Genomic DNA, 13,870 nt, shown 5'->3' on the forward strand with positions numbered 1-13,870 from the left:
CAGAGGGAAATACCCTCCCCCCCCCCTAGATACCCCTCATCTAGATACCCTTTGAAGCCCCTGCCTCCCAGCTCTGTGTAATACTGGCTATGCAGTAGGCCAGTGATGGCTAACCTTGACACTCCACCTGTTGTTGAACTACACATCCCAGCATGCACTGCTACAGTTTTACTATTTGGCCATGCTAAAACTGATGCAGGGATGTGTAGTTCAACAACAGCTGGAGTGTCGAGGTTAGCCATCACTGCAGTAGGCGATTCCTGGCACCTCCGATATTGTTGACTATGTCGGCGGTGACGTGGGAGTCACGGTGTAGTGCATACTCTGACTGAAATCGGTAACAATATTGGTCAGTGATGTCATCAGCCCATGCTCCGTACATACATTTATTGACTAGATAGTCAAGATTCAGCTGCATGTACAGATGGCGAGGAGGGTAATTTATGATGCGCAGGAATGCGCATCGTTAATGACATTGAGCGTACGCACTAGATGATTTGCACTATAGATCATCAACGATATATTGCCAAGTGTGTACCCAGCTTTACCGTTATAGTTTACACGGCTGGCCACAGGAGCGTTCCCTCCCCCACAGCCAAAGAATCTTGAAACTGCTTGTAAGCTGCGGCTGTCCTGCTGATCATTGATCCCTGTAACAACATATTTACCTGTTCACTGACTAATGTCTGAGGCATTGGAAACATTTGATGAAGTGATTTAGAACTGATGGATTTTAATCTGAGCATCATAGCATTTTATAATCCCTAGAACAATAGCATTTGCTAAGTGATGAAAAGGTTTCTTGGCTGCGGGTAATGCTATTATGTAAATTAATGCTATGGCTAAACCATTAGAATAGTAGAGGACCAATTCCAGGTTTTGCCTATGTTCCGAGGAGACTGTGCTAAATCCACTCATACATACAGTACATGAAACTAATCCGAAGTGATATTTGGGGATACACAGTGACATAGGGATAGAGACCAGAGGTGGATTTTCCATAAAGTAACCTAGGTGCCCGCCTAGGGTGCAGCAGGTCCCAAGGGGCCCCATAATGATATCCTGGCTGCCCAAAAGGTCCCCAGAGGAGCATCACACAGACCTACCCACATTCTCAAAGTCCCTTTGATGTTCTTTGATAGGATAAAAAAAAATTGAATGCACACAATGATTCAATCCACTGTATGTGAGCGGTCCGTTTTATTTAAATGTGACACGGGTATTAAGCTACTTCCAAAAGTCTTGAAGCCCGATTCAGATTGGTACGCCATGTTAATGTTTAAGAGTTGAACATTTTTAAACGATTTGGATCATTCTGATGGATCGGAACAACAGATCTTACAAATCATCTTGTTTGTACACTCTATAGCTATACCGATCTTCAGATCTTTTATATATGCAGTAAAGCTCCATGCGCACTAGGCAATCCTGTCCGAGGCCGATATTGTTTACGGATCACTGATTTATTTTTAAATCAAGAGAATATTTTGTGATCGCCAACAACATAAAAAAAAAAAAAAAATGTATTGAAGATACTGTACTTGTGCTCCCAGTTTGAAGTACAATTTGGGCCCCCCTCCTCCACTCCAACCCAAGTTCACAATATGCACCACAGCAGTGGGTGACCGGGAAATACAGTAGGTAACAGGAAGAGGCAGAACAGGGTACAGGATTGGGCCTCCAAGGGCTCTGATGCACTGCACCTGCTGCACCAATGGTAGTTCCCCCTCTGTGTACTCCTGCTTTCATTCCGGTTTCTGTATATTAAACAAAGGACAATTTAGAAATCCATGGAATCCTGTGATAACAATGCGTTAGTAGATACTTTGTATTCTAATTCTGGAACATATTTTTTTTTTCCCAACAGCTGGAGCCAAAGCATTTGTGTGTGAGCAGTGTGGAGGACAGTTCTCCAAGGAAGACGCATACGAAGCTCACCGGCGGACGCACAACGGTACGTGACACACTTTGCAAATGGATAAGTCACCTTACTACTTTTCCGGGCATGCTTAACAAAATCCTTCTTACATTTTTTATGTTTTCGTGGCATTTCCCTGGCGGTAAGAAAAAAACCTAGTGATAGTTTGTCTCAAACCCTATTTGATCCTTATTTCTATGTGTGTCCTATGCATGTTTAAATCATTTTACCGTCTTCGCCTCTACCACCTTTGTTGGAAGGCTATTCCACTTGTCCACTATCCTTTCCGCAAAGTCATTTTTCCTCAGATTTCCCCTGAACCGCCCTCTAGTTTCAGTGCATGTCCTCGTGTTCAAATACTTCCTCTCAATTGTAGAATGGTTCCCTCCTGGACCTTGTTAAAACCCTACATATATTTAAAAAGTTTCTATCATGTCCCCTTTTTCCTTATCTGCTACAAGCTATACATATTGAGATATTTTTAGTCTTGCTATTCCACTCTTTCACACCCAGAGGACTTCATATAGTTGGAGCTCTCCAGCAGGACGTATAAGGATTTAATTCGATGCAACCGAATAAATATTCAAAAAATCCTCAATAACTACGAGGTTACTGTGCGCCGCATCCCTGTTAGCCCACCAATTGGTGAACTGTTTAACAGGCGCTAACAAAAGACTCTGATGAAAAGGCGCCTGGAGGTGAATAGTTCCAGGCGTTAAAGCCCGAGGCTACCACTTTTTGAAAAAACTAAAAAGCTGCTGGTTACAGTGGGATGCAGATATCTGAATCAATGTGGGACATTTTAATATAGAGTGGTCAATTCGAGACACATGTTTATTGGTATTGGAATTACAATAATATTTAAAATTGCTTTGACAAGCAATGACATCAATCGTTCTTTTTCCCAATATACCTTTCATTTTCTCTTTCCATCCATTGTCATTTTTTCCAAAACCATTCATTGTAAAAAAAAATAAAAAAAAGTGTTACATCTATTGCCAGATTTAATGGTCTGTGTTCAGTTAACCAAATGTTTACAGATAATACATGAAGCTGTGATAACATGTAGGTGACCACTCTACACTCTTCTGTTTAGTATTGGTACCTCTAACGCACACTAGGTGGCAGTATTGGTAGAATACTGGACACAAGTTGATGCAGTTTAACACAACTGTCTGAGCTCCTTTTACCCTCTGTCCTAAACTAACAAGAAAGGATTGGAGATTGACACCACTGAATCCTAGTGAAATGGTCCATATCCTACTGATGGTGTAAGGGGGGTGGTTATGTAAGAAACTCAGGACTGTGTTTGTTTTAATCATGTACAAGCAATTTCTTTTGTTTCTTTTCATTTTAAATATCATCGATACTCCAGTGGCTAGAGTGACATTTGAATATTGTTTTGTAACGTTATTAAAACAATATAAAATCAAAATTTGGAGTAAAATACATTTGTAGCTTAAATAAAAGATTAGACATTCTCTGTAGCCAGGAAAACTGGGTAGAATGACAGCATCTTAATACTGTATTCCTTAACAGGTAGAATACATCTGTAGGTTTTGTAATACAGGTTGAGTATCCCGTATCCAAAATGCTCAGGACCAGGAGAATTTTGGATAACGGATTATTCCGTATTTCGGAATATTTTAATATTTCAATGATGTATTTTGAAGTATCTTGCATGTATGCTGTATAAACACATAATATACACACAAATATATTTTATTACCACATAAAATACACACAAATATATTTTAATTGTTCAAAAAACAAGGTTTCAAAACGTGAAACAAAATGTGTGTACTATCTCAGCACTGAATTTGAATGCCAAGCAATCATTGTCTTGCACATATATAGTGCCAGTTACATATCATGTCCCCAGTGATGCTGTTACAAATGTCCCCAGTGAGTTTTTAGCAAAAAAAAAAATTTTTTTCACTTTCTGGAATGTCCGTATTTCGGAATAATTCGGATAACGGATACTCGGATATGGGATACTCGACCTGTATCAGTCAAGACGTGTTTGCTTTCCTGGGTCTGCAAAATATGCAACAAGACTGATGTCTGCATCTGGATCATTTGCGCTTCACTATAATTACACACACACATATATAGATAGAGATTTATTTAATTATAATTTACCTAGAACATTATACAATAGGTTTTGGTACCATCTACACTTTTGCTTTTTAAAAAAGTTTCTGAAATCTGATTCTGTGACAGTTGGTAGGCTTAAATCTTTAAAAAAAAATTTGCACAGATGATGGATAGAGTAATTTTATAGCTACTGTGCAGCCTGCAAGGTGAGTGCGTGTTTGTGCGCGCGTGTGTGTGTGTGTGTGTGTGTGTGTGTGTTTGTACATATGAGTTGTGTGAGTGAGAATAGAGTTTTAGTTAATATGCTGACAATGTTAGTCCAGTTTTTATAAGTATTGTTCCCCCTCATAAATACAGATGGTTTCAGCTAAAGCCTCCAGTGTCTTGTATTACCTGTGCGTTCCCTTAGTCCTGACCTTGATGCACCAGTGTCTGGTTTTAGCAGCTTGTGGTTTCATCAGGAGCCAACAGCTTTCTATACGGCTTTGCACAGACAATCCAAAATAGGTCAGAGGAGGTCACGGAACAAGACCACAACTATAGAACCTTTTTAAACGCACGCGGGTGTGGTATAACTCAGACAATGACTAGGTTGGCAATCAATAGGTCGACCACAATGTTGACACGGAAAAGGTTGACACTTGAAAAGTGTAGCATGAGTTGTTAACGTTCTTTTGGTGTCGGTGTCTAAACTGAACCCCCTCAGTTAGTGTACCGTGTCGCACCGCATGACTTGCTTCGCACATCATGCTTTAGGCCAGGTGCCTCGCTCTGTTCCCGGCGCGTTTGACGTACTTTACCGTTCCCAATCTGTCTATGTGGATGCTACAGTATGAAAAAGTCCAAAAAATAAAAAACCTTGTGAAAACTCATGTCGACATTTTCATTTGTCGGCCATTGCCATGTCTCCCTAGACTGGGTCTGTCAGCCATCTTTATACTACATTGATAAGGGATATTTAATGCTATGATGGCGAGCAGTGCCACCAATAGCTTACTGTCAGAGTATTCAACTGCCTTCCCTTCACTCGCTGTTTCCACCTCGCTGGTTCTTCTCAGCGAGGTGGAAACGGCGAGGGTGGCCATTAAATTGGTGGGGCTGGCCACAAAATGCAGCGGACTTGCTGCATTTGCGGTGAACCTCGCCGTTTAAGGGTATCGGCGAGGTTTTCTCCCCAACATTGAATGCGGCAAGGGGGTTTGATGGCGAGGATGGCTTTTCCTCGTCAAAAAAAAAAAGAATACGGACACAGCTGTACAAACATTTGTGCCTCAAATCGGTTCCTCATCATGATGTCACTGAGGTACAGTATGAGGCATAGTTTGCTTTAGTGATGTTTAGAGTTTTTAGTGAGTTGCTAGGACTTTCATTTATCAAGAGCTAAATAGACAAGGTGCAGCTTTGTGTTTACGGTGAACAGTCTGTGGGCCTAGATGTTCACCAATATAAACAGGTTTACAGAGCAAACCTGGAAAATATGGGGGAGCAGAAGATTGCTCAGCCCAAGGGGCAGCATAGTGTGGAGTGATTCCACACACCACTTTGCCCAGGAATGCTGAGAGTTTCGACAAGCACTAGCACTCTGGAAGGAAAGTGGGGTATGGGTGGCTATCACTCCATATTCTCTAGATTGCTATGATGCATGCATTGGGTGCCTTGATGGCATGACAGTGATGCTACATTTCAAGGCCTAAGCTTGTGGAGAAGTGTTAGATACAGGAGTTTTAAAAGTTGCATTTTTCGGGGCGGTACTTTTTGTGCTCAAGGGCACACAACTATTTTTGCAGTAAGGCTTGCATTTTGCACCAGTCTCTCACCCTGTAATTTTAAATAAAGCAGACCCTAAATGTTCATTTTGAATTATGGCCAATAAAGCTTCACACATATAAAACACATCTTCTAAAAACCATTCCAATGTCTCCTCACTATGATGATCCATTAATAACCATAGATAAGCGTAGATTATATGAGAAGTCTAATGTAATGTATGGGACAGACGTCGTAGCGAGAGGTTTTTCTTTTCTGTTTACAGGTTTGCACACTGCAGTCCTTCAGAGTCTACAGCCTCCCCTTCGATCAGAGAATAGACATTGCACCTTGAGGTGCTTTGGACAGACCATCTGGGGGCACTGGTGCAAATCCAAGGCGTTTGGTGGTCCGTCTGTAATTATAACTTCCTGTTCTGCTTGTCCTGTCCCCTTCTCAACCCTTTGTAATCCCCCACCACAAACCCAGACATTTTCCCATGACAATGCCATTGGTTGGGGATTAGCAGTAAGGCAGATTTGACCTTTCACCTCTAGTCCACAAAAGCAACATGATTATGGAATGGGAACAGGTTTTCCCTGTACTGTGCCATTGTATGTTGCATTAACCCCTTCCCAGGAAGACGAAGGGCCAGCTCAAAAACGTACTTTGCAAGACTACATAATTCAGTGCTTATTCTTGCAATGTGTTTGACTCTGGTTTACATTTACAATTAAAGTGGACTGTGATCACCACTGTGACAGGGATTCTTGTGCCACTGTAATTGATTGTAGAGCTGGAATGCCGTACTACTTAAAACTTGCCCTCCGCTTTGTCTGGATCACATCTTTCAGTCTGTTCACATTTATTCCGTAAGAGCAGCGTTGTGTTTTCGGAAGCTCTAGAACGGGGCGATAAATAAAATAACAGAACTATCGATCTTGTCCCTAGCAACAATTTTTTTTTTCTTTGAAGCACTGAGTTATAGAATAGTTCCTTTTGGAGCATCAGCATTGATGAAAAGCTTTGTCCAGTCACAGGGTCATCTTGTGCATTGACCTTAAGCCCCACTTCTTTGTATATAGAGGGTCTGATCAGTATGCAGACACAAAGAACCCCCTCCCATTCTCTTTATCCCACACTTATTTTTCTTTAGGAAATGACTGAGGAAGATGAGAGGGAACAGAAGGGGATGCCCCCTTTTCCCTCCATTTCCAAACTCATGGGGAGGGGGCACCATTTAGACTGTAAGCTCCCATGGGGAAAGACTGATTTATGAATGTTTATATATTCTCCATATGGCGGCAATATATAGATGGTATTTGGTGTCTGTATTTCTTGTTTTTATTACATTCTGCTGCACTATTGTATGAAGACTTTAGTTTTAGTTACCTGTTGTTGTCCTTAGCAACCATGGAAGTGATGGTAGAGTTTTTATTATCACCTTTCTGTTGTGCCCTGGGCGGAGTAACTGTTCCTCAGACCATGAGGAGATGGGGAGAATTACGGCTTGCTCAGTTAGGGAAAAGGTTACGTACGTGTTCTTTTTGTTTTTTGAATTTTATTTTTTTAAAGTGAGTATAGGTGGAGAAATTACACCAAACTCCCGGCAAATGTAAATACCACAACCAACTCTATCTTTAGTTATGTGGTTGTTTAGTCTCAAAGAAAATAGGAGACTCCCCTGTTTCGGTGAGTTCTGCTATTCTGAAAAAGTAGATAAGCTTCCCATATCTCAGTCTAGAGTAAAGTGGGAGATCCCTGTCTTGCTGCTGCCCCTTTCTTTCTCTGAACATACTGTATATGATTTTGGTAAGGGAACTACTGTATATGTTTTGTAAACTTTTTAATTGTGGCTTGTAATTCATTAGGCTACTTGGGGACCTCAGATGTGCAGTGAGAGAGAGATATTTAGGTAAATTCTAACATTAAAAATGAATGACTAAAAAACAAAGTTCTGTGATCTCGACACATTGTTGACAGTTACCATGTCGAGATTATCAAAGTAACGACAAATGAAAAGTCTACACTCTGAGAACACCAACACTTAAGTTGAGGTGCCGCTGTAGGGACATTTATGTTGGAACGGCTGTAGACCTGGTCGCCGGGACCTGTAAAAGTTGTCTACAGGACCAAGGAAAGTGACTACTGGGATACCAGCGACGTTATGTTGAAATGCTAGTTTTTCGACATGTCATCCTTATAGACTTGATGAATGTCAACATGACCATGACCAACATTCAGCACATTGGGAGAGACCATGAAGACATAACATAAGACACAAACATTTTATATCAGGACTTCAGTGTAGCAAAGCTGGGCATGCTGGCACAATTTGATACAGAGTTATGGCTACATCAGACAGGCTGGTAGTTGTGGCAACAGATACAAAACAGGCCTAATCCAGCCCACATGCACTAGGGTCAGCTTCACCAGATGCTTAGCAACCTTCCTGTATAGCAGGTCATACACTGCTGCAATGTATCGCAGCAGTGTATGGCCATCCCACCCCCCCCCATGAGATGCCCGGGACCTTTTAAATTTGCGGTCCCTTTCACGTATCGCATGGGATTCCTGTCCCCGGCCGCAGGGAAGGGGGTTTGAGTTGAATGTCAGTCCTGCATGCAGGTTTGACCTCCGACTAAGGTCCAATGTGCACAGGACCACGCATTGGACCCGATGGGTCATGACACGCATCCGATTTGGGCCAATTTCTCGGCCTGACCCGTCAGGAATGGTGAAATCAGCCCAAAACACTGTAGTGTATGGACTGTGTGACAAAACCTATAGGGACATGGGGAGGACATGCAAACTCTACACCAGGGTGCAAATAGAGCACCGTTTCTATTAGTGCTAGGTAATGGCAGTAATCGCCCTCCCGCTCCCACTACGACAGAGCTTTTTTTGTGTTGGTTTCTATACACCTGGTCTCTCCTAGAATACCTTAACAGATACATTACTAATAGATATACCAATTAATAGTGCTAAATTATTTCTGACATTTACCTTAATTCCCTGGTTTACCTCTGTCGTAAAGTAAGAATTGTCCCTTTAACCCCTTAGCAGACAGGAAGGAGTTAAATGTGTTTGTTACAGTAGGATAGCCGCTCCGGTGTCAAAGGCTTTAACGTCTCTCTGCCGCTGGCTTCATTCAGTTTTCCATGGGGACGTCCCTAGCACGATTGTTAGCGGCGGCCCCTCTTTTCGGAACCCATTGGGGATGCAGACAATGGACAGGGGAAAAAGAATGAACCTTGGCTTGTCCCTGCTTGAAAAGACTAGGGACAGAGGGGTCAGGGTGAAGGGGGTGTGATAAATATGGCCTCTCATTCACGAGGGACAGGTCTTTGTGCTCACGCTGGCCAGATGGCCTCAGGAATAAATTAAATCCTGTCTAGCACTGGGATGCAGCCTGAGAATATGGGTTATTACTTCATTTTAAGGTCTAGAGAGAAAGAGAGACTGCTCATTTCCTCTGCGTACCGTCGCCTTTACTTATCCATCTTATCTCCTCCTTTATCACTCAATTATAAAGTGTGGTCATGTGTCTGACACCGTAGGCTAGTGTTCGCACAATGACTGTACGTTTATATTCACATGTATGTAGTTACAAGAGCTTTGTGTTACTGTGAATGTGCACTTCACTTGGAAGTATGCAGAATATGCACCATGCGTTTGCATTATTGAGTGGCATGTAAGTATAAGGTATTTACAGTAGAACAGTGATTTTCAACCTTTTTACCTTGCGGCACACTAAATAAGATTTTAAAATTGCCAAGGCACACCATGAGATCCCCACAGGACAAAATACATTGGCACCCACAGGAAAAAAAAAACCTATTGGCCCCCATATAAAAACAATCACACAAAAATAAACGACATTGGCCCTTTTACATGAAACGAAGAGACCAGTAAATAACAGTTGAACTGGTGGTGGCTGTAAACTGGTTTGGGCATCTCTAGATCTGGGGGCACAGTTGAGAACAGCTGAAGGCACACTAGTGTGCCCTAGGGCACAGTGGTTGAAAAAGACTGCAGTAGAGGAATGTACTCAGAAGCATGTATGTATGTTTACAAATTTGACCCCCCTCCTAAAAGAGTAACCACTTTATATTGTAGGCTGGTTACTGCTAATGTAGGGCACAGAGCATTGGCTGGAATCCCTAGAGGTATTGTGCCCACCAAAACAATGGACAATGCTACCTGGCAATGAGTTCTGATTTCTAATTTTTAGTGCTTATAATCCTCATTACAAGGACAGGACCCCAAAAAACAATACTTATACTGAACATACAGTGTTACATCAGGGGCCAGATTTAGAGGAGACCTCAGGGTGAGTGTTACATATACACAAGAACAATGTCTTGTCAGACAAGAGGCCTGATTCTGAGCCTGCTTGCTGACTTTGTTTATCCTTTCTGGGAGAAGCCTGGAGAAGAGATGCAGCTGACAACTTTGGTGGTGAGGCCAAGTTCTTCGCGTCAGTAGGTCCTGCCCCATTACTGGAAAACAGGACCGATTGTGGACTTGGACCTGTGCTAAAACTATTCATTTTGTGTGATTTTGGGCCTCAAGATTCCTGGTATTATTTTCCCTATCCTAATCCATTCACTAGGAAGTGGGCAGGAGGTGGGAAATCCACCCAGTCTGCGGTAGCTTGGTGGACAGTCATTAGGTTGACATGGAAAAAGTTGTCATGAGTTTTTCATGTTTATTTTTTATTTTTTTTATAAAAGGTGTTTTTTCATACTTTACTATTCAAGTGGACATAGACTGAGAGCGAGCCATGTGAGGGGACGCTGTACACTTATATGTTGTCCTTGTTGACTTAAGTCGAAATAGACACCAAAAAAAATGAAAAAACTCAAGTCTGATGACTGTCAGCCTATTTTATGTGTCGACCTAATGACTTTTGACCTAAGTTCCGTCAACCCTATGACCTTAATGCAAACACTATTTCAGATGCCCACTGCCAAAAGCTTGCTACTGCATCTATATGCGTGTCTTCTGTGCGTATATATTAGAAGCACTACCACAATCCTTTGCCTGCTTGAGCAGTGATCACAGCTCCATGTTAGATGCAGAACTTGTACCTGATTTGGCCTGCGCGGTGCATGCACGCACATGTCACTGATAATGATCTTACTTTATATTCCCTAATACGGACACACGGCACCATGGTCAGGTTTAATCAGAACTTAGTTGGACTTTGAAGCATGAGAGGAAACAGGAGCCCCTGGAGAAAGGTGCTGACAAAGTGAGGGGGTACACAGATTTCTGTCTGTTTATTCCTTTGAACGTAATTCCGGCAGAATATCTATCATTTGCGTCTGAAAAACATAATTATCGTTTTTGTTTTGTTTTTTTAACAACTAGTGTCGTGCTAGTAACCTGTGGGAAATAATCATCTTTCTCTCTATTCTAAATTGGTCACTGTTGGCCTTCGTTCCGAGATTGAAATGTTACATGATGTGGGACAGTTCTGCTATCGTGTGCATGTTCTCTTCAAGAATTTGTCCTTGTATTAAAAAATAGTAACCTAGAACTTGTTTACCCTCCGACTAACTAATTAACAACCGGTGGTATTTCAGGAGATGCTAGACTGCATGGTACCCTTACTGACCTCCTGTGTTTGCTAAACCTGTTAACTGATGTCACACTGTCCCTTTCCAGGATCTCCCCAAATCTATGCCTGCCTATCTCACATAATAGTCTTGGTTTATTTCCATGAAAGATTTTTTTTTCCAATCTTGTCCGGTATCCTCATGGTCTTTGCAGTATACACCTTACTGAGCACTGGTAGTATATCATGTTTCATGGCTGGCACACAGGTTAAGGTGACCCGTCTACAGTTCAGGTAACTGAGACATCGGGGGAGATTCTCTAAGAATCTCCGCCCCCCTTCGCCGCCCATCGCATATTTAATTATTGCATATGTTGTAACATATGCGATAATTAAGGCAAAGGACAGCTCTTGCGTTAAGAGCTGTCCTTTGCGGTGAGAGTCGCCGGGTCCCAGCAGGTTCCGGCGGCTCCCCCTCCCTCACACACCCGGCGCTGCTGGTGCTGCGCCGGGCTCTCCTCCTCCCTGCACCTGGAAGAGGATCAGTGCAGGGAGGAGGTCACAGGTCCGGGCAGCACAGCTCTGCTGGGTTTTTACCGCATTTTTCGCTTAGAGAATCTCCCCCATCATCTTTTAGGTTAGGTGAAGCCCCATACACACTAGGCGACTACTGCTTTAAGTTCAAAAGCCACCTAGAGTCTACGGGGCAGCGGTGACCGTTAATGCGCGCTCTCACATCATTGCTGGCCCCACCGTTCATCTGCTAGTATTGCCAGCAGATGAGTGATGGGGTGGATGGCTTTCTATAGTGTCCTGGTATGGAAAGTCAGACACATCAGGGAATTCGCTAAAATGTTTTTCAGCCCAGCAAAATCGCCAAGTGTGTATGGACCTTTAAGCCCCATACACACTAGACAACTTTTTAAGATATTGCTCATTTTGGCCCTTCTGAATAATGGATTTAAAAAAAAAATCACTTATTGTGTATGCTTAACATTAACAACGTTGCCCCCATCCCCCTTGCTCCATTGTCTCTTCTGCATGCACAATGTTGACTATATTGTCACAAGACATGCAGCCACCAGGGGGCGGGTGACGTCAGTCAATATTGTTTACCGATATTGTTCAGTGATCACACATTATCATTTGCCTGGGCTTACCGACAACAATATTAATGAAATCGGCAACAGAGCCCTTGGCTAGTGTGTATGGAGCTTCAGACTGCATGGAGTTAGGCAGCATTGCCCAAAATGTGTCCTCAACAATTACTATTCACTTTACAACCATAAGAATTGCTTTTCTTACCTTGGAGATTGTCATGCAATTATATGACCAGCACCTACAGCTATATGGGCGGTGACCGTGTATCTGGTGACCATCCAGTATTGGACATCTAAGCACTCGCTAAAGGAATTACGTCCAACTTTTACTGTTCAACAAGCAGCGGGAAACATGATTTGATTGTGATGTAAGAGCAGTACCCAGAGCAGCATTTCCAGCTTCAGCATTGCTGGGTCCCCATCAGGTATAGGCTGCACATGTACAGACTGGATGTTGCACTTTCGCATGGCTCAGTAGCCCATGGCTGTAACATTAGGCTGCCAGCAGCAGAGCGGAAGACTGAACTTAGGGAGGAGATTGCGCTGGACCTCGCTGGAGAGGTACCTAATGCTGAACACCAGCTGAATATTGCAGTGATGCTAAAAATAGGCCGATGGTATTACATTTCGTTAATAAACGAGGACCCTAGCTCCATGAATGCTCGTTTCCACTGATCTGATATGGCGATAAAAGGTTTCTGTATCTCATCCAGGTATTTATATTCAGGAAGAGATGTATAAAGTACCAACCAATTAGCTCCTGTCTAACACAGCCTGTAAAATGACAGGAGCTGCCTGGTTGGTACTTTGGGGGTTATTCGGGTTGATTCGCAAGGCTGCGAATTCTCAGCCTTGCAAATCCACCAAACCCCACCCAGCGAATGAATGCCCACCCGCCCCTCCTCACAGCGCGGGTTCACCCACACAGGCTGCGAGTGGATGTTTAGCATAAACATCCATTCGTATGCCGCCGGTAACCTCCCACATCTTTCGATGGTCGCCGACCATTGGAAGTCGTCGAACGTACACGCATATAAAAGGGACTTTCAAGTCACTTCCGTATGCGTGCACGCTGGGTCGGATATGGGCGGGCAGCTGCCAGCCCCTCACGCCCGCATCACCGCCTCATTACCATGAGAACGCCCATGGAACACTGGGCGTTCCCAAATGGTAATGGGGCAGCCTGGCACCCCCCGTCCTTCTCCTCCCCCCGCACGCCATCTAGGATGCGTGCACCTGGCCAACCGAAAGTTCACCGTCGGTGAACACACCCTACGTCTGCGCAGACGCGCAACATCGGTCAGAATAACCCCCTTTACCTCTCTCTCCAAGACTTGATTCCTCTCCTCCTCAAAATGACCCCACAAATGCTCCGTATTGAGTGGACATCGTGTAAGCATGTCGGCTATGAATCACTATAGTTTGTACAAGTGCTAATGGCCATCT

At 43.2% G+C, this 13,870-nt stretch overlaps 1 protein-coding gene across 2 annotated transcripts in view; it reads left to right on the forward strand.

Moving 5' to 3' along the window:
* Positions 1 to 13,870, forward strand: part of ZBTB16 (zinc finger and BTB domain containing 16) — a 128,319-nt gene that overhangs the window by 88,356 nt on the left and 26,093 nt on the right. For both annotated transcript variants that reach the window (XM_083163227.1, XM_083163228.1), the window contains exon 4: positions 1,868 to 1,954. In XM_083163227.1, the coding sequence (XP_083019353.1) occupies positions 1,868 to 1,954 (87 nt within the window). The remainder of the gene's footprint in view (positions 1 to 1,867; positions 1,955 to 13,870) is intronic.

This window comes from Crinia signifera, chromosome 19 (genome assembly GCF_055691185.1).
Source record: "Crinia signifera chromosome 19, ASM5569118v1, whole genome shotgun sequence".
Lineage (NCBI taxonomy): Eukaryota > Metazoa > Chordata > Amphibia > Anura > Myobatrachidae > Crinia > Crinia signifera.